General features: G+C 46.6%; 1 protein-coding gene across 3 annotated transcripts in view; it reads left to right on the top strand.

Annotated features, from left to right (window-relative positions):
• LOC134300192 (transcription factor COE3) overlaps positions 1–21159 on the top strand; it is an 86180-nt gene that overhangs the window by 38975 nt on the left and 26046 nt on the right. For 2 of the 3 annotated variants that reach the window (XM_062984867.1, XM_062984869.1), the window contains exons 7-10: positions 17183–17264; positions 17363–17480; positions 20374–20507; positions 20611–20737. In XM_062984867.1, coding sequence (XP_062840937.1) covers positions 17183–17264; positions 17363–17480; positions 20374–20507; positions 20611–20737 — 461 coding nt within the window. The remainder of the gene's footprint in view (positions 1–17182; positions 17265–17362; positions 17481–20373; positions 20508–20610; positions 20738–21159) is intronic. The other variant, XM_062984868.1, reaches the window with a different exon arrangement.

Genomic DNA, 21159 nt, shown 5'->3' on the forward strand with positions numbered 1-21159 from the left:
GGGTCAGAGGAAGCCCTCCTGGCATCCATCAGAATATCAGCTCTCACTCACTTCCTTCCACCCACCGGCTGTTCTGTGAGTCATGAACCGCTTCCTGTTTCTGGTGGAAACACTGAGAGTCGCTTTGATGATGCTGACCATGCTAACGCATCCAGAAGTTCTGGTTCCCAAAGCCGAGGAGTGGGGCGGAGAGCCAGAGCTGGAGGAAATGAGCTGTGGTTCCCCTCGGGGACGGAGTGGACGCTCTCAGTGGGATTTTTGACCAGCACTATTTCCTCGGATGCACGCGCTCCGACTTTTGACCTGCGCGGCCCTGAGAAACCACATGGAACTTCCTCTCTGTAGGGAAGAACTCGTGTGTAGGACCGTATCATAGAACGCTTTGAGTAACTAGTAAACCATATGAGCAAAAGTATTTGGACACCTGACCATAAGCTTGTTTTGATATAGAGTGACCTCTGTGTGATCACACAAGATGCCAGGCGCTGATCGATCAGTCGATGTTCCGGTTCATCCCAGAGCTGTTGAGTGGGGCTGAGGTCAGGGCTCTGTGCAGGACGCTGTTGTTTCTTCACAGAGCTCGCTTTGTGCACAGAAACATGAAAGGACCTTCCCTAAACTGTTACACCTGTAAGCAACTGCTGTGTCTGGAACACGAGTTCAAATATTAGAAGAGGCGTCCTAATACTTTGTGATAAGCAAGAGTGTTGGTGCTGCACAGCTCCTCAGTCCTGGGGTTCAATCCAGTAAGATTTAATGGGATTTGCATTAGAACATGCAGAAGGTGGATTGGGAATGATGCTTAGATTAGTGAATGAACGAGTGTATGATGCGCTGGTGCTCTGTCTGGTGCATTTTCAGCATTTAGCAGACGCTTTTTATCCAGAGTGATTTACAGTACTGTGACACTATACAGTCTAAGCAATTGAGGGTTAAGGGCCTTGCTCAAGGGCCCAACAGTGACAACGTGGCTGTGGTGGGGCTTGAACCAGCAACCTTCTGATTACTAGTCCAGTACCTTCACCACTAGGCTCCACCTGCCTAATGAGTGCATGCGTGTCCTCGAGTGTAACACACATCACGTGTTCGTTATTAACGGACGACAATTAACCCGACGTGACGGACCGGAGCGCGGCGCAAATGTAGAACCGAGCTGTAATCATATTTATCGGAGTGAATTAATAATAATATTAATAATAATAATAATGACTCCGAGGGCTGATGGGATTAAAACAGCTCTCGCTGGAGGACTCGGACTCTCGCACCCTATGGCGTGCGTACGGCCTCCGCCCGGCGTTTCCTTAATTATAATCAAGAATAATTTCCACTTCCTTCATTACAGCCATAAATCTCCGGCAGCCAACCAGCGCCCTCGCTGCAATAAAGCGCTGCTGCGCGCCGCCGCGTCCCTCGTAATTAGAGCGGCGTGTTTTATTGACTGCAATAAGAGTCGGTGTTTGTGCTAATGGAGAGATAATCTTACAGCGGCGAACGCCGGCCGTTACACTCGCACCGTACATCACCGGCTCGGCCTGTATTCTCATATTCACCTCCCGACAGTGCTGGTGATACCAGGCTGCGTGCGGCCCACGGTTCGATCGATGCTCGTGTGAACGAGGCTGCGCAGGTCCCAGCACGTCCAGGTCCTGGTTTCACTGGAGTCAAGGGTCACTTTTAAAGGAGGGGTCACTCAAGGGTTCATTTGCATAAACAAAATTTAACTTTAATTAAATATTGTTTTTATTTTATTTTAATATGACGCCACGTTTCATGTTTCAGAGTGAAATAAAGCCGTGTAACGAATATCAATATTTATTTAATTGCAGTATTTACTGGTACACACGCCTGATAAACTCTTCCCCGACGACAGGAACGTTTCCGCCGAAATTTTTCCTCTTATTTGTCTTATAGTCCTGAAGCACCATAACAGACTCACGTCAACGTCAGAAAGCAGCATCAAAACAGTATGGATCCATGTCGTGTCACATGACCTGAATACGGCACTCCCATTTGCTATGAGGGTTTATTTATTTCTCAGGCGGGTAGCGCTGTTGCCTCACAGCGAGAAGGTCCTGGTTTCGATTCCCAGTCCGTGGAGTTTGTCGTCCAGTCCCCCCACAGACACACAGCCAATTGTGCGCCCGTGTAGGCACCCGGTCGGCCGATAGCACAGCTGAGATTCAAACTTGAGAGTTTGTTTTAATGCTGGTTCCAATTACCTGAATATTACTGGTCGCTCTGCCCGATTACTGGGCCAGTGATAGCTCAGTGGATAAGGTACTGGACTAGTAAACAGAAGGTTGCCTGTTCAAGCCCCGCTACCACCAAGTTGCCACTGTTGGGTCCCTGAGCAAGGCCCTTAACCCTCAATTGCTCATCGTGTTCAGCTCATTGTGTAAGTCGCTTTGGTAACAGCGTCTGCTAAATGCTGAAAATGTAAATGTAAATATTTAAATATAAAAGTGTGGACACGTTTGTTTACAGAGTTCCTCCTCCTCTGCCTGACACACACACACACACACACACACACACACACACACACACACACTCTTTCCAGATGTGGTGCGCACCGGAGGCGCTAACGTCTCTGACAGGCGTGGCTTTAAAGGTAAAGATTAATTAAAGTCTGAGGCAGGTTGCGCTGGCAGGTTGGCGCTGAGGTGGGTACGAGGGTCGATGACAGGGCACCTCACAGTCGCTGGCGTTCTCTTAACGAGACGCTTTTATTAAAGGAAACAGAGAGTCTGTGTCTTCACACCAACACACACATCCACACACACCGACACACACATCCACACACACACATCCACACGCAGACCGAGATACACGTGCCATCACCTGACGATCAGGGCACAAACATTCAGGGCACAAACATTCCACCTCATAATGAAGTAAAGCAGGTAAACACACACAGACGTCATTAACCGAAAATACACTCGCACCCATCACACACAGGTCGCTCTGTTTCAGTACTGCTTGTTGTCGACACGGGACGTCCGACAAGCTCACGCTCAGGCGTCCAGATACTTTAGAAATAAGGGGCACAAATCCCCACAGACATACTTCAAAGTCTGGTGAGAAGCTTCTCATAAGAGCGGCTGTTCTAGCTGAAAGATCACTCACAGGTCGCTCTGTTTCAGTACTGCTTGTTGTCGACACGGGACGTCTGACAAACTCACGCTCAGGGGTCCAGATACTTTAGACCCTTTTTCAGGACGAATCAAAGCCAGAGCTCTAGCAGGCAAAAGGAAACAGGAAGAGATGAACGTCGAGCACTTCCTGTGTCTGATAGCAAAACGATCAAAGCCGAGACCAGAGGAGGCGACGCGGGGGGCGCGGTGAGGGGCGGGAGGGGTTCCAGAAAACAAAGATGGAGGCGGACGGTGCTGCCGACGCTTCGGCGAAATGAAACACCCCGGACCCTTTTTTTTTTTCACCTGCGCCGTGGAGCCGCGGCACATATGGGCCGCCAGTTAAAAATAAAGACGACGCGCATACATTAGCATGCGCGATGGAGAGCGACCGCCATTTAATATGCAAATGAGGCGAAATATTAGCGAACGCCTTCTGTTCGGAGCGAATACATTTGAATTTGTGATTAGCATGATCCCGTATAATTAATGAAACGCGCCCGCTTTTGGCCGCGCGCTAATTTGATTAAACATGTTGATGAGGCGTTTAGCGGGACGACCGCGCCGGGTGTGAAACCGGACCGGGACGGGGTGAGGGCGAGGGGGGCGAGGGGCACGGTTCACGATACTGTAACCTGTGTGTACAGCTTATACAGTGTGTGTGTGTGTGTGTGTGTGTGTGTGTGTGTGTGTGTTGCCCACATTTGTAGCCGCCCCGCTTTATAATCAAGGCAATTTGTTTGGTACCATTTTTGCCACATACAGCAAACCCAAACACACTCATTACCGCACACACACTTAGTCTAAAGGTGTGTGTGTGTGTGTGTGTTGGCATGTGACTTGATCCTCACATGCTCTGCTTTCTCTCAGCCACTTCCTTCCAAACCAGATGAGATGATTCTCAGGCCTGTGTGTGTGTGAGAGTGTGTGTGTGCATGTGTGTGTGAGTGTGTGTGTGTGAGAGTGTGTGTGTGTGTGTGAGTGAGTGTGTTAGATGTGTTGTATACATTCACTCCAGACCTTGAGAAACTTGATATTAAGGTCCAACTACATCAGTCTTCCCTTTCTGAGAAAAGGATTTTCCACTAGGTTTTGGACCATAACTGTAGGGATTCGTTTCCGTGCAGCCACACATATTCACAAGGTCGAGGTTGGGCACTGATTTTGAGAACTAGGTTCAGGCTCATGGTCGGCATTCCAGTTCAGGACTCTGTGCAGACTGGTCGAGCTCTTCTACACTGGAACTGGTACCGGTTCTCTTTTCCACTGACAAAGTGCCAGTTTAGGAACTGGTACCGGTTCTATTTTCCACCAACAAAGTGCTGGTTCAGGAACTGGTACCGGTTCTATTTTCCACCAACAAAGTGCTGGTTCAGGAACTGGTACCGGTTCTATTTTCCACTGACAAAGTGCCAGTTTAGGAACTGGTACCGGTTCTATTTTCCACCAACAAAGTGCTGGTTCTGGAACTGGTACTGGTTCTCTTTTCCACCGACAAAGTGCTGGTCCCGGAACTGGTACCGGTTCTCTTTTCCACTGACAAAGTGCCAGTTTAGGAACTGGTACCTGTTCTATTTTCCACTGACAAAATGCCAGTTTAGGAACTGGTACCTGTTCTATTTTCCACTGACAAAGTGCTGCTTCCGGAACTGGTACCTGTTCTTTTTTCCACAGACAAAGTGCCAGTTTAGGAACTGGTACCTGTTTTTTTTTTTTCCACAGACAAAGTGCCAGTTTAGGAACTGGTACCAGTTCTAATTTCCATAACAAAATACCGGTTCTCTGTTCTACTGGAAAAGTGGCGGTTCCGGAGCTGGTATCGGTCAAATTTCCACTGACAAAGTGTCGGTTCCGGAACTGGTACTGGATCCCACGAACTAGCGAATCCTCCTGGTTTGAGAGCAGGAAGCCCGTGTTATCCCTGGAGCGTCGCTTCCTCTCATGGCGTGGGCGCGCAGGGCGGCGAACACAGGAACAAAGAGACGCCGGTCCTGTCACGTCACGCCACGACACGCGAGAGTAACACCCCAAAATAAAAATCACCCGCCCGATTAATAAATCACCTCATCAGGGCGCAGCTGGGGCGGCATCTGCTCGCTCCGATACTAATAACAACATGACAGAGAGCAGACGAGAACACACACACACACACACACACACACACACACAGCTGGTGCAACCTAAACTGGAATGCCAACCGTGAGTCTGACCCTAGTGCTCAAAATCACCATGTGCCTCATAAACGCTTTTATGGCTGAATGGAAGCGAATCCCGACAGTTATAGTCCAAGATCTACTAGAAATTGTCCCAGAGAGTGATGTAATTGAACCTTTATATGAAGTTATTAAATGCAAACACACACACACACACACACACACACACACACACACACACACACTGGTAAAGTGGGTGCCGCACAGCAACAAGGGTCCTTAATCAGTTGTCACACAAATTCCCACAGACACACTTCTTCTTGTCTAGTGAGAAGCTTATCAGAAGTGTGTCTGTGTGTGTGTGGCAGGAGCTTCAGCGAAAAAGCTAACTTTACTTAGCCGGTTTGCCGTGTTAGCGACGCTGTGAGTAGCGTGGTGGTAACGTTTGTTAAACAGCTTCTGTCGCTGTTCGGGATTTAATGACAGCGGGACGAGTTTACACACACACACAGTCTCGAGTGGCTCCGTCCTATAAATCAATGAAGTGTGTGTGTGTGTGTGTGTGTGTTAGCGCGAAGCGTAAATGCGCTCAGCTGTTCGAGGCGCAGTGTGCAGCTTTAGCTGTTAGCATGGTCGTTACGCTGCTGCGCTGATTTATTCAGGAATTATTCAGTCGTCGTGAGTACGAATGTAAAAGCTCTTAATCAGCTTTCTTCAGTCCTGTTTATCAGAACTAGCTGCTGTTGTGTGTTTATGGTCAGTACTGCTGGTCACTCCCTAAACTGTGTTGTGTTTTGATCACAGAACCACGACTGGACAGTGTAAACAGTGTAAACAGTGTAAACAGAGCTGTTCTGAGCTGTTTAGTTTTAAGCTGATTTCATCTCTTCATTTTCAGCTTTTATCCTAAGCGACTTACAGCTGTGACATTATACTGTATTGTTCAAGTAATTGAGGGTTAAGGGCCTTGCATAAGGGCCCAACAGTGGCAACCCGGCAGTGGTGGGGCTTGAACCAGCAACCTTCTGATTACTAGTCCAGCACCTTAACCAGAGAGCTACCTGAAACAGATTACTTAGCCACAGAAGTTCACTTTACATAGAGTGGTGTGTGTGTGTGTGTATGTGTGTGTGTGTATATATATATATATATATATATATATACGTATATATATATATGTGTGTGTGTGTGTGTGTGTGTATACAGTGTATCACAAAAGTGAGTACACCCCTCACATTTCTGCAGATATTTAAGTATATCTTTTCATGGGACAACACTGACAAAATGACACTTTGACACAATGAAAAGTAGTCTGTGTGCAGCTTATATAACAGTGTAAATTTATTCTTCCCTCAAAATAACTCAATATACAGCCATTAATGTCTAAACCACTGGCAACAAAAGTGAGTACACCCCTTAGTGAAAGTTCCTGAAGTGTCAATATTTTGTGTGGCCACCATTATTTCCCAGAACTGCCTTAACTCTCCTGGGCATGGAGTTTACCAGAGCTTCACAGGTTGCCACTGGAATGCTTTTCCACTCCTCCATGACGACATCACGGAGCTGGTGGATATTCGAGACTTTGCGCTCCTCCACCTTCCGCTTGAGGATGCCCTAAAGATGTTCTATTGGGTTTAGGTCTGGAGACATGCTTGGCCAGTCCATCACCTTTACCCTCAGCCTCTTCAATAAAGCAGTGGTCGTCTTAGAGGTGTGTTTGGGGTCATTATCATGCTGGAACACTGCCCTGCGACCCAGTTTCCGGAGGGAGGGGATCATGCTCTGCTTCAGTATTTCACAGTACATATTGGAGTTCATGTGTCCCTCAATGAAATGTAACTCCCCAACACCTGCTGCACTCATGCAGCCCCAGACCATGGCATTCCCACCACCATGCTTGACTGTAGGCATGACACACTTATCTTTGTACTCCTCACCTGATTGCCGCCACACATGCTTGAGACCATCTGAACCAAACAAATTAATCTTGGTCTCATCAGACCATAGGACATGGTTCCAGTAATCCATGTCCTTTGTTGACATGTCTTCAGCAAACTGTTTGCGGGCTTTCTTGTGTAGAGACTTCAGAAGAGGCTTCCTTCTGGGGTGACAGCCATGCAGACCAATTTGATGTAGTGTGCGGCGTATGGTCTGAGCACTGACAGGCTGACCCCCCACCATTTCAATCTCTGCAGCAATGCTGACAGCACTCCTGCGCCTATCTTTCAAAGACAGCAGTTGGATGTGACGCTGAGCACGTGCACTCAGCTTCTTTGGACGACCAACGCGAGGTCTGTTCTGAGTGGACCCTGCTCTTTTAAAACGCTGGATGATCTTGGCCACTGTGCTGCAGCTCAGTTTCAGGGTGTTGGCAATCTTCTTGTAGCCTTGGCCATCTTCATGTAGCGCAACAATTCGTCTTTTAAGATCCTCAGAGAGTTCTTTGCCATGAGGTGCCATGTTGGAACTTTCAGTGACCAGTATGAGAGAGTGTGAAGCTCTCACTACTAAATTGAACACACCTGCTCCCTATGCACACCTGAGACCTAGTAACACTTACAAATCACATGACATTTTGGAGGGAAAATGACAAGCAGTGCTCAATTTGGACATTTAGGGGTGTAGTCTCTTAGGGGTGTACTCACTTTTGTTGCCGGTGGTTTAGACATTAATGGCTGTATATTGAGTTATTTTGAGGGAAGAATAAATTTACACTGTTATATAAGCTGCACACAGACTACTTTTCATTGTGTCAAAGTGTCATTTTGTCAGTGTTGTCCCATGAAAAGATATACTTAAATATCTGCAGAAATGTGAGGGGTGTACTCACTTTTGTGATACACTGTATGTGTATATATAAGTGTGTGTATGTACATGTGTGAGTGTATATGTGTGTATACTGTATATAAGTGTGTGTATATGTGTGTGTGTATATATAAGTGTGTGTATGTATATGTGTATATGTGTATGTGTGTATATATAAGTGTGTATGTATATGTGTTTATGTGTGTGTATGTGTGTGTGTATGTATATTTATGTGTGTATATATAAGTGTGTGTATGTATATTTATATGTGTGTATGTGTGTGTGTGTGTGTGTATACGTGTGTGTGTGTGTGTGCGCTCGTTCCAGTGCAGTAGGGAGCTTTGCCAGACAGATGTGTAACACGGACTCTCGGTCATTTTAATTCCCACATCTGGAAGTCGTTTCCTCGTTTCCCACCTTCTCGTTTCCTCCTGCAGAACTGAAGCGCTACGTTTGTTAGCATTATTCACGCGCGTTTCTGCTCTCCGCGTTTAATTAAAACTGTGCAATATGGCCGCCGTGTGCCGTCAAAGCTGCTCCGAGTTGCAGCGACTTCGTCAGGATTGCATCAACGGCTCGGTCTCGTTTAGCGCTGCGCCGCCGTGATGTTCAACATCGTCTCAAATTTCTTCTGCTAAATATTAGCGCAGAATTAGCAGCTATTACCAGACAGATGTCTGTGTATACGATTATATAAAAATAGCAAGATACACCCTGAAACTAGCATGAACTGGGGTCAATTAGCTTCTTATCTAGAGCACTAGCTGCTAACAAATCCTAGCTAGGAATAGGAATCAATGTTCGATTGATTGAATCTAGCGTAGTCTAGCTTTTAGCTTCACAAGTGTGTGTGTGTGAGTGTGTGTGTGTGTGAGTGTGTGTGTGTGCGCTCTATACATTGTATATTTTTATAAAATAAAAGTAATAAAATTAGCGATACCCTCCGAAGTGAACACAACCCGCGGCTAATTCCTTTATTAGCTTATTAAATGACACAATAGCCGGACACTCAATAACCGCGTCTGTTTCTTTATCGTCGCTTCGCTAGGATCCGTGTTCTCGTCTCGCACAGGCGCGTAATAAAATTAGCCGCGCGCACCCAAGCTAGCATAGCCCGGGGCTAATTCTCTTCCTAGTTTATTAAATGACACAGACGGCGGCGGTTCGGTGAGATTCCGTATGAGTGTGTGTGTGTGTTTCTTCTCCCCCCCCCCCCACACACACACACACTCACACACACTCGGCTGTAGTTAAAGGTTAAAGTGGCGTGAGCGATATTAAAGTGCCACGCCCGTGAGGCCGCCCCCGGGCCCTTATTCACATGCAGGAGTTGTTTTTAATTTTACTCCAATAAAGCGAGACGCCCGCGCCACCGCGCTTAATTAAATACATCATACGATCCTTCCTTCCTCTTTTCCTTCCTTCCTTCTTTCATTCCTTCCTTCCTTCCTTCCTTCCATCCTTCTTTCCTTCCTTCTTTCCTCCCTTCTCCCTTCCTTCCTTCCTTCCTTCCTTCCTTCTTTCCTTCCTTCCTCTTTTCCTTCCTCTTTTCCTTCCTTCCTTCCTTCCTTCCTTCCTTCCTTCCTTCCTTCCTTCCTTCCTTCCTTCCTTCCTTCCTTCCTTTCTTCTTTCCTTCCTTCCTCTTTTCCTTCACTACTTCCTTCCTTCCTTCCTTCCTTCTTTCCTTCCTTCCTTCCTTCCTTTCTTCTTTCCTTCCTTCCTCTTTTCCTTCCTTACTTCCTTCCTTCCTCTTTTTCTTTCTTCCTTCTTTTCTTCCTTCCTTCCTTCCTTCCTTCCTTCCTTCCTTCCTTCCTTCCTTCCTTCCTTCCTCTTTTCCTTCCTTCCTTCCTTCCTTCCTTCCTTCCTTCCTCTTTTCCTTCCTTCCTTCCTTCCTTCCTTCCTTCCTTCCTTCCTTCCTTCCTCTTTTTCTTTCTTCCTTCTTTTCTTCCTTCCTTCCTTCCTTCCTTCCTTCCTTCCTTCCTTCCTTCCTTCCTTCCTCTTTTCCTTCCTTCCTTCCTTCCTTCCTTCCTTCCTTCCTTCCTTCCTTCCTTCCTTCCTTCCTTCCTTCCTTCCTTCCTTCCTTCCTTCCTCTTTTCCTTCCTTCCTTCCTTCCTTCCTTCCTTCCTTCCTTCCTTCCTTCCTTCCTTCCTTCCTCTTTTCCTTCCTTCCTTCCTTCCTTCCTTCCTTCCTTCCTTCCTTCCTTCCTCTTTTCCTTCCTTCCTTCCTTCCTTCCTTCCTTCCTCTTTTCCTTCCTTCCTTCCTTCCTTCCTTCCTTCCTTCCTTCCTTCCTTCCTCCCTTTCTCTTTTCTTCCTTCAAATTTTTCTTCTTTCTTTTCTTCTTTCCTTCCTTCCTCTTTTTCTTACTTACTTCCTTCCTTTCTCCCTTTCTCTTTTCCTTCCTTAAAATTTTTCTTTTTTCCTTTCTTCCATACCTACTTACTTACTTGCCCGCCTCTTCTGAAAAGGCTTCCTAATCGAATTTGAAACACGACTGTGGGGATTTGCCTCCATTCACTTGCAGAATTTGTGCACTTGGCATTTCCATTCATACCAGTAGTCGTGTTCATTGTTCTCCTCGGTGCTCGACATGCACGTGATGATTTTAGGATCGTGAGCGCCGGCTCAGCCGTACACACCAGTGTTTATGGAGCTCACTTTGTGTATGGGGTACAGTAGTACAGTAATGCTGGAACAGGAAGGGACCTTCCTCCGCCTCTCGGTGGGGGGGTTGGAGGTGATAAATGGGGCGGTTTGGACTGGTTTTGTAAGTCTTGTCAGGAAGCAGCACCTCCGGCCGCTCTTGCTTAACAAATTGGATGTTTAATCTGGTGACATTCCTATCTGGGCCAAGGGCTCCGTACGTGTCTAAGAATAGGCGTCGGCCGGCGCTGATAGATGGGCGGCTATTATAGTCCGTATTTAAACGGGAGCGGGCGCTTCGTGGGGCTGCGGCGGTACGGAGTGACAGGTTCGGCAGGACTCGGGATGAGACTGTCAGTCTGAACGCATCAGGACCGAGTTTTCTTTGTTTTCTCGGCCTGATGGAGCCGGCGGGGCGGCGGCGGGGCGGCGGGGTGGTGCTGGGGCAGCAGGGGTGTGGGTGGTGTACAGCTCTGACCAGAGGTGTTGGATGGAGGATGGATGGTGTTTTATAGGAGCCTGATGGGAAGTTTGCACTTGTGCTTGTCTAGCAGTTACGGTTTTGCCCTGAGGATTATTGATCAGGAGGTCGAGGGTTCACAGCCACCGCTGGAACATTAAACCAGACCCTTAAACATCAGTTACGTTTGTGTAGAACAGAATCTACGGCTACAGTGGAAAATAGATCATGTGGTTATTAGATCACATGTGATATTAGATAACGTGTGATAGTAGATCAAGTGTGATAGTAGATCCTGTGGGATATCAGATCACAAGTGACATTAGATCATGTGAATATTAGGTCCAATGTGATATTAGATCTTGTGGGATATTAGATCTTGTGGGATATTAGATAACGTGTGATAGTAGATCAAGTGTGATAGTAGATCCTGTGGGATATCAGATCATAAGTGATATTAGATCATGTGGATATTAGATCCAATGTGATATTAGATCTTGTGGGATATTAGATCTTGTGGGATATTACAGTAGATCACATGTTATTTTAGATGATGTGGATATTAGATCACATGTGATATTAGATCATGTGGATTTTAGATCATGTAGATAGTAGATCACTTGTGGATATTAGATCACTTGGATATTAGATCACTTGTGGATATTTGATCATGTGAGATATTAGATCACTTGTGGATATTAGATCACATGGATATTAGATCACATGTGATATTAGATCATGTGGATATTAGATCACATGTTATTTTAGATGATGTGGATATTAGATCACATGTGATATTAGATCATGTGGATTTTAGATCATGTGGATAGTAGATCACTTGTGGATATTAGATCGTGTGGATATTAGATCACATGATATTAGATCACATGATATTAGATCACATGATATTAGATCACATGATATTAGATCAGGTGATTGTAGATCACTTGTGGATAATAGATCACTTGGATATTAGATCACTTGTGGATATTTGATCATGTGAGATATTAGATCACTTGTGGATATTAGATCACTTGTGGATATTAGATCACTTGTGGATATTAGATCATGTGAGATATTAGATCACTTGATGATATTAGATCATGTGAGATATTAGATCACTTGTGGATATTAGATCACTTGTGGATATTAGATCCAGATGCGTGGATCTACTCGTACAGACCCTGGACTGTAGGAAGCACGTGTTGGTACACGTCGTGCCTGTGGGAGGAGAGGTGGAGCGGGATTTGAGCTACGTCCCCCCGTCCGCTCCGAGCTCAGAACAGAGGAGAATAGAAGTGGTGCGGAGGTGAGAGGTGTAGATGTGGCGCAGTTTTACTGCCTCATGAATGATTCAGTTTGATTGTAGACGCTGCTGTAATTGCCTCTCGCCCGGTGAATTATTAATAACGTGGAGCAGCGCCAAGAAGAGTCGCCCGCTCTCAGACTGGACACACACACACACACACACACACACACACACACCACGGTATCCAGGTCAGGGTCCCAGTGGGCCCTGGTGGGTCTGTATACAGCCTGGAAGGGTTGTCTGTCTATCATACTCACTCAGTTTCTTTCTCACTCATCTAGATGTAACATGGAGCAACAAATCCACCTTCTGCACAGTTTTGGGAGCTATTTATAGGTGAAGGAAGTGTGTGTGTGTGTGTGTGTGTGTGTGAATTTCTCCTGCTCTAAATACACTCCACACTACCCACTTCATCCTTCATCCAGGTCAGGGTCCCTGTGTGTCCTAGAGTGTATATAGTTATATAGACAACACACACTGGGTTGCTTTCTCACTCACCTAGATGCAACATCGAGCAACAAATCCACCTTCTGCATGGTTTGGGGGCTATTTATAGGAAACCAGAGTATCTGAATGAAACCTACACAATGCTTGTGATGCCCAGAGTCAAGGATTGGACATTGGTCCATATGCAAAAGTTTAGCCCCTAAGGAGTTCTAAGGAACCCTTGAAGATCAGGGTTTGGTTTCTGGGTTGTGGTCAGTAACTGGACCATGATGGACCATCAGTCTGAAAGAGAATTTTGGTTTGGGGCCCAAGGAGACAGATAGAGATAGATGGAGTAAAAGAGAGGAAGATGGGGGAGAGGGGGAAGGGGTGTTTAAGGGGGCAGCAGTAATTTGTGGCACCGTGTCAGAGGAACATTAAGCGAGTGACGGGGCCACACACTCGTCCACACACTCGTCCACACACACTCGTCCACACACACTCGTCCACACACACTCGTCCACACACTCCTCTTGTAATTGATGGCAGGCCGATGTAATGAGGTGACGGCTTACAACAGAGACGGTGCTCAGCTCATTATCTTCACCTACTTTATAAGAGCAGAGAGAGAGTGTGTGTAAGAGAGAGAGTGTGTGTGTGTGTGTGTGTGTAAGTGTGTGTGTAAGTGTGTGTGTGAGAGAGTGTAATAACTGAGACTCCTGTCTTTAGACGGACGTTAATAATTGATGTTGTTTTAATAAGTTTTTGACGTTAGAGAGACTTTCAACATGAGCGCTTTTGTCTCTCCTCACTTTATTCTCCTCTCATTGTCTCCACTCGTCTCCTCTCACCCCCTCTGTCTCCTCTCGCCCCCTCTGTCTCCTCTCACCTCCTATCATCTTTTCTCATCTCCTCTTGTCTCCTCTCACCCCGTCTCATCTCATCATCTCTCACTTCCTCTCATCTCCTTTTGTCTCATCTCATCTTCTCTCATCTCCTCTTGTCTTTTCTCCTCTTGTCTCGTCTCATCCCGTCCCCTTGATCTCCTCTCATCTCCCTCTTGTCCCCTCTCTTCCCCTCTCGTCTCGTCTCCTCTCGTCCCCTCGGTCTCCTCTCACCTCCTATCATTTTTTCTCATCTCCTCTTGTCTCCTCTCACCCCCTCTGTCTCCTCTCATCTCCTCTCGCTTCCTCTCAGCTCCTCTCGTCTCCTCTCATGTCCTATCATTTCCTCTTGCCTTCTCTCATCTCCTCGGCCTCCTCTCATCTCCTTTTATCTCCTCTCATCTTGTCTTGGTCTCATCTTGTCTCGCCTCCTCTCGTCTCCTCTCACCTCCTATCTTCTCTTCTTGCCTCCTCTCGTCTCCTCTCACCTCCTCTCATCTCCTCCTGTCTCCTCTCGTCTCCTCTTTCTCCTCTCATCTCCTCTCGTCTCGTTTCCTCTCACCTCCTCTCTTCTAGATTTCTCATCTCTCGTCCGCTCATTCCACCTCACCAGCTAGGTCCTAGTTCACTATTGACCTCACACTCGTCTGTACAGACGTGCGGTCCAAAACTATCCGACTGTGTTTCTAAACTAATTGCATCACACATGGAAGAGTGGGTGCCACACACTACCAAGGATTCCAAGGACTTAGGCTCAATTCTCGTCTCTATCAGTTTACATTTATAGTCCCAAACCCCGTTTTAGTCCGTCAGATTCCAAATCCATTAGAACCCCAGCAGTTGATAAACTCTCTGCTCGCTGCTCCCCTGATGCTGATTCCATTTCCAATAACAATAATAATAATAATAATAATAATAATAATAATAATAATAATAATAATTATTATTATTATTATTATAACAACAACATTAATAATAAAATAAAATAAATTAAATAATAATAAAGATGATGATAGTAAAGCATCTTTTCTCTTTATGTGGAATCTATTTTACCTCTCGAGGTCTTTTTTATTCTGGATGGTATGTGGTGGGCATGTAAGCGGGTGTGTCGTGGGTCGAGCCTCACACACCGGGGCTGGACGCTGCGTCTGGGTTCTATCTATCGCCTCACTTTAGCAGCGCCTCTTCTCCTGCTGTGTTTTAATTCAATCCTTATTGATCGCGATCTCTCCTCCCGAGGACTCCGATATCATATGAATGGAGCTGGTGGATGGAGCCCCCAGATTATTGTATTCCGCACCCATAAAGGGCATTAGCGGCCTGCACAGCAACCCGGATCGAGTGTCAGTCGATACGGGCTAAATAGAGCTGGGCCCCCCTCGCCCCCCTCTGTCTCTCTGCTCGGTGATGACGAAATGCCCGCAGATTCATCCCTTCATCTCCCGGTGTGTGTGTGATCGCTGCCCGAGTGCTCGGGGGAACGTGGGATTTAGGAGGGTTTAGAACATCTACATCACCATTATGTCATGCAGGGCGTAGCGAGGGTTAAAACATATAGCGCCCGACTTAGTGGGGTGTGTTTTTAAAGATATCGTTACCGTCTTATTAGGGAGGAAATCGATGCGGCCTGCAGATGGTCCTCATTTATAATCGCTTACGCCGCCGTGATCCGTCTTCCACCATCGGAGGAGAAAATAGAGAAAGAGGACGGACGGCAAACGAGAGAGAGAGATTCCAGTCTGGACCAAACTGACACTCGTATAACTCAGTCAGGATACGGAAAGTGTTCACTCATCAGACTGATGTCCAATTTAGAATAAAAATGAATGAATGATTATATGATTAAATGAATGAATAGGTCAATGAGTGAATGAATGAATGGATAAATAAGTGAATGGATGAATGAATGAGTGAATTTATGAGTAAATGAATGAGTGAATGAATGATTGAATGAATAAATAATTGAATTAATAATTAAGTGAATGAATGAGTGAATTAATAAATAAGTGAATGATTAAATGACTGAATGATTGGATGATTGAGTAATTGAATGAGTGAATGGATGAATAAATTATTGAATAGATAAATGAGTAAATGAGTGAATGATTAAATAATTAAGTGAATGAATGAATGAATGAATGTACATGACTACTTAAGAAAAGAAGGAAGCAACAGGGCTGGACAAGATTATGAACATTCATTCATTCATTCATTGTTTTACCATCGCTTTATCCTGGTCAAGGTCACAGTGGGTGCAGTTCAGTGGGTGAAAGGTAAGAACACCCTGGACAGGTCACTACTCCATCACAGGGCACACAGACACACACACCCTCACACACACACACACAGCCAGGGCAATTTTTTGTATTTAACACAGACACGAGGAGAACATGCAAACTCCACAAAGGAAAGACCCGGACCGCTCCACCTGGGACTTGAACCCAGGACCTTCTGAACCACTGTGCCGCCCAAGCGGTAAACAGGTTAGAAATGAAGCAGTAAAGTAAAGACGTGGATGAGGATTAAAGCTGTGAAGGAGAAGATCTGAGGAGGAGGATGGAGCGCGAGTGTAAGATCAGTATCCGGAGTGGGGCGGAGCCGAAGGTTCAGGGGCGAGGGTGAGGGTGAGGGTGAGGGCGAGGGCGAGGTTATCCTCTGGTTAATGTGACATGACTGTCACCGACCTCGGCAGATTATTAAAGTGATAATGCCACAATTAAAACGCCGGTGCTCCATCAAAACGGGAGACGAATACGCCATCCGTTACCAAGGGTACGCCAACGAGCGCTGTTAGAGGGGCGCTGCATCAGCTCGGCCTCCGCCCGCATCCGCCGGCATCCGTACCCGACCAACAGGGGGCGAATAAACAAAATATGGACAGTGTCACCAGGTTTAGGATTTATTCTTCTTAATCCGGGCAGACTGGTTTCCTCATGGTATAAGGGTGGCATCACAGGAAGAAGGTCTTGGGTTCGATTCCCAAGTGGAGCGGTTCAGGTTTTTCCTGTGTGGATTTTGCATGTTCTCCCCATGTCTGTGTGTCCTGTGATAGACTGCCGATCTGCCCGGGGTGTTTCCTGCTCTGGGCCTCGTAAACAGTACCCACCACAACCCTGACCAGGATAAAGCAGTGGCGAAACAGACAATGAATGAATGAATAACGGTGACCTTGACAAGGCACCACTGTTCCACGTACTTTTTAAAACAGTTCCAACTGTTTCCTCGGACATTAGCCGTTCATGTCCATCCAGGCGCCCGACCTGCTGATAGCACCAGGTTGAGTTTCTTTCTGACCTTGACAAGAGGCCACTGTTCCGTGTACAGTACTTTTTATGTGTTTCATATTTTCCTTTATTTTCTCGTCATGATTTCAGGTTCTTCCTGAAGTTCTTCCTCAAGTGTAACCAGAACTGCCTGAAAAACGCCGGCAACCCGCGAGACATGAGACGCTTCCAGGTACGACCCATCGGCCACGCCCGGCACCACGACGTTCTCCTCACTGAACCCTCCTGATGTCTGACTTCTACGTTTTGCTGTTTTTTTCCGGCTCCTAGGTGGTGATTTCAACCACGGTGAACGTGGACGGTCACGTCCTGGCCGTGTCAGACAACATGTTCGTCCACAACAACTCCAAACACGGGAGACGAGCTCGCCGCCTAGATCCGTCCGAAGGTAAGACGTTAGGGACGGGCGGAACGAGGTAAACGACACCCCACGGGGTCTGTGTTAGAACCTGGTGACCCGCCCTGCTCCCTCTACATACCTGACCTGATCAGCTCCTCAGTAGAGAGGATTCTAATAACACGTGGAGCTCATCATCAGATTATTTACATGCTCTACTTACTAAGCTACTCACTAAACATCAATGAGGATTTATTTACATTTATAAAGAACTCCGTTGGTTGCTCCGCATTGATTCGTCCGCCATATCCATGTTTGTAGTTCTTTGTGAGAAAAGTGGTGCCGCACTGAATGCTGGGATTGATCTTCAGCGCTGAGGAGGCGTCGGACACTCCCTCGTCATCCAGTCAGATCATCACTCAGAATTAAGGCGCCTCAGTAGGAGCATTTCAGGGGGGTAGCACTGTCGCCTCACAGCAAGAAGGTCCTGGGTTCGATCCCCAGGTGGGGTGGAGTTTGCATGTTCTCCCCTTGTCTGCGTGGGTTTCCTCCGGGTGCTCCGGTTTCCTCCCACTGTACAAAATCATGCAGTCAGGCTGATTGGAGACACTGAATTGTCCTATAGGTACCCGGCCGCTAGGATGCACAAACCAGTGCGTTGTGGTGCCTGTCCCAATGGATCTAAGAATTTAGACATGCCCTCTTCTCGGGAGTGTAGGACGACCTAAAATGCGTCTGTGTAGAGAGAGAGCTAGGACAGACCCTATATGGACAAAAGTATTGGGACACCACGTTCTAATTTGAGAGGAAATTATAATAATCGGGCATGTCTGAGAGACGCTTATAGTCCGGATTTAGCTCCATCTGATTTCCACCTCTTTGGACCCTCGAAGAAGCTTCAAGGGGAAGAAGATTTTCATGTGATGATGATCTGAAAGCAGCGGCGCATCAGTGGCTACAAGCTCAACCGAAAATGTTTTGTGCTGGTGGCATTAAAAAGTCGGTATGACGCTGGACAAATGCATCAGAAGGCGACGATGTAGAAAAGTGATGGAGCTTGTTTTTGAGTTTTTGAGTTGAATGAATGAATAAGGGTGACCATGACAAGGCACCACTGTTCCATGTACTTTTCTTAACTAGTTCCCACTGTCCATCTGTGCCCGACCTGCTGGTGCCAAGAACCTTCATATTGTAAACCAGGTGAAATGACGTCTCGATCTAACGGTGCAGTGCCTCTTCTCCAAGGTTCTCCAGAATACTTCAGGTCCTTGGTCATATCATACAGAATGAGCCTTTAGTTTGAGTGATGACCCTCAGATCACCAGCGAAGCCCCTGCTTGTCCATCACAGAATGTGAATCTTCTGCTTTCTTTCTCCTTCGAGGTCCTCTCGTCCACTTATTTTTGGAATGTGCGATGCCGGGGCCTTGAATCGTATCTGGAGGCGCTGATTCTTATTCTAGATGCTTCACACTGTCAAACGTTCAAGGTTCCTTCAGAAGGAGCCTGGAGGACAACAAAGATGTTAGCGATGGTCCTTCATCCTGGACCCTATTCATTCATTCATCCATTCATTCATTCATTCATTCATTCATTCCTGGTCAGTTTTAGGACCATTTTGACCAGTTCAGGGTAACATCACTTCCTTTATGGGGTGTTGAGGAATCAAACTCATCAGCTAGACGAGGAAGATGAAGCCCTGAAGGACCGACAGGCTGGAATCAAGGAAACCTGGCGAAGCTCGTCCCATGTGGACACAAATTCCTTCCAACTATTCCTAATTTCCCAGTGACGTTGGTGTGTGGTGCGTTCCGATGAGCCAAAACAAAGAGATCAAGATCACGACCAGCTTTTATCTCACACGTTCAGACTGGGATTCATTTTAAAGACGCTCCAGGTACCTCAGGCAGACGAAGCTCGACTCATCCTTTCCTGGCCTTTATAATTCATGCGTTGGTGTTTTTAATGACCCCCCATTGCTTTACTTCAGGGTCCCTGGGTTGCACCGCCTGAACAGAAAGTTTGGATGGAACTTTTTTTTTAGAAAAACAGAAGCAGGAACTGGATACGCCGCCGCCGGTGCCTCTTCCAAACCCGTTTAATGGACGTCTTCTCCTTTCAGACTTCAGCCCAATCAATTCCCGTCCGCGGTCCGTCGTCACGCTCTCAGCCAGCCTGCCTGTCTCCAGCACCTCTGCTTAGCCAAAAACAACCAGGCCATAAACGACAGAAACACCCACCAGTTTCTAATGGCTTTATCGAGCCGGCCAGCGCAGGAAATCAGGAGGTGAAATGGGCTCTTACACTCGCCAGAGCTGCTGCACCACGTGCCCACTTAGTCTGACCTTCCCTAAAAGACTGGCAACCCAGCTAAAGACATAAAGTGGATTGATCACGGGTGTGGCACTCACTACCGGTACTGGGTTCTAACATTTAAAAAGAACTGCAGGTGAAAGATCGACTACTAACACTCAAATTAATGCAAATATTGGGACTAAAAATAAAAATCACACGAGTGTCAGGGACTAAATGTGTCTTTTTATAAACTTTAGGGACAAAATGTGTCTTTTTATAAAGTGTTGGGGACAAAATGTGTCTTTTTATAAAGTGTTGGGGACAAAATGTGTCTTTTTATAAAGTGTTGGGGACAAAATGTGTCTTTTTATAAACTTTAGAGACAAAATGTGACTTTTTATCAACTTTAGGGACAAAATGTGACTTTTTATCAACTTTAGGGACAAAATGGGACTTTTTATAAACTTTAGCCACAAAATGTGACTTTTTATAAACTTTAGCCACAAAATGTGACTTTTTATCAACTTTAGGGACAAAATCAGACCTTGTAAGTAATAAATAAGGTTCCAAAGAAGGTTCTAATGTGGCTTTTCTGTGTGTGTGTGTGTGTGTGTGTGTGCATGTGTGTGTGTGCGCGTGTGTGTGTGAAGCAGCCACGCCCTGCATTAAGGCCATTAGTCCGAGCGAGGGCTGGACGACCGGAGGAGCCACCGTCATCATTATTGGAGATAATTTTTTCGACGGGCTGCAGGTGGTGTTTGGAACGATGCTGGTCTGGAGCGAGGTGAGACCCACACACGACTGTCTGGACTATCAGAACGGCCGTGTGCCGGTATGTGTTCTCGTGTGAGTGTTTCGAGCTGACCGTGTCATCCGGTGTGTTTCAGCTCATCACGCCACACGCCATCCGTGTTCAGACTCCGCCTCGACACATCCCGGGGGTGGTGGAGGTCACACTGTCCTACAAATCCAAGCAGTTCTGCAAAGGAGCACCAGGACGCTTCGTCTACACAGGTACACACACACACACACACACACACACAGATCTGGGGGTCCAGGGTTTGAATCCCAGCAGTGCAGGTCCCACGCCTGGATAGAAATAAGAGGGTGGTGTCAGAAAGAGCAAACTCAGGATCCAGGGTTTGAATTTGCATGGACACGATTGGTTGATGTTCGAGGAGGGGAAGGTGGTTGAAACAGCCTAGCTATTAGGAGGTCCACTGGTCAGTGCGCTTTCTCAGTGCAGGTCCCACGCCCGGATAGAAATAGGAGTGTTGCGTCAGAAAGAGCATCCATCATAATAAAGTAGATCCAGGGTTTGAATCTCAGCTGTGCTATCAGCCAGTCAGATGCCAGCATGGACATGGATATGCTGATGTCTTATTGGGGGCGGGTGGTTGAAAAAGCCTAACTATTAGTGTGCTGTCAGTGCAGGT

The sequence above is a fragment of the Trichomycterus rosablanca genome, chromosome 22 (genome assembly GCF_030014385.1).
Source record: "Trichomycterus rosablanca isolate fTriRos1 chromosome 22, fTriRos1.hap1, whole genome shotgun sequence".
NCBI classification, from domain to species: Eukaryota; Metazoa; Chordata; class Actinopteri; order Siluriformes; family Trichomycteridae; genus Trichomycterus; species Trichomycterus rosablanca.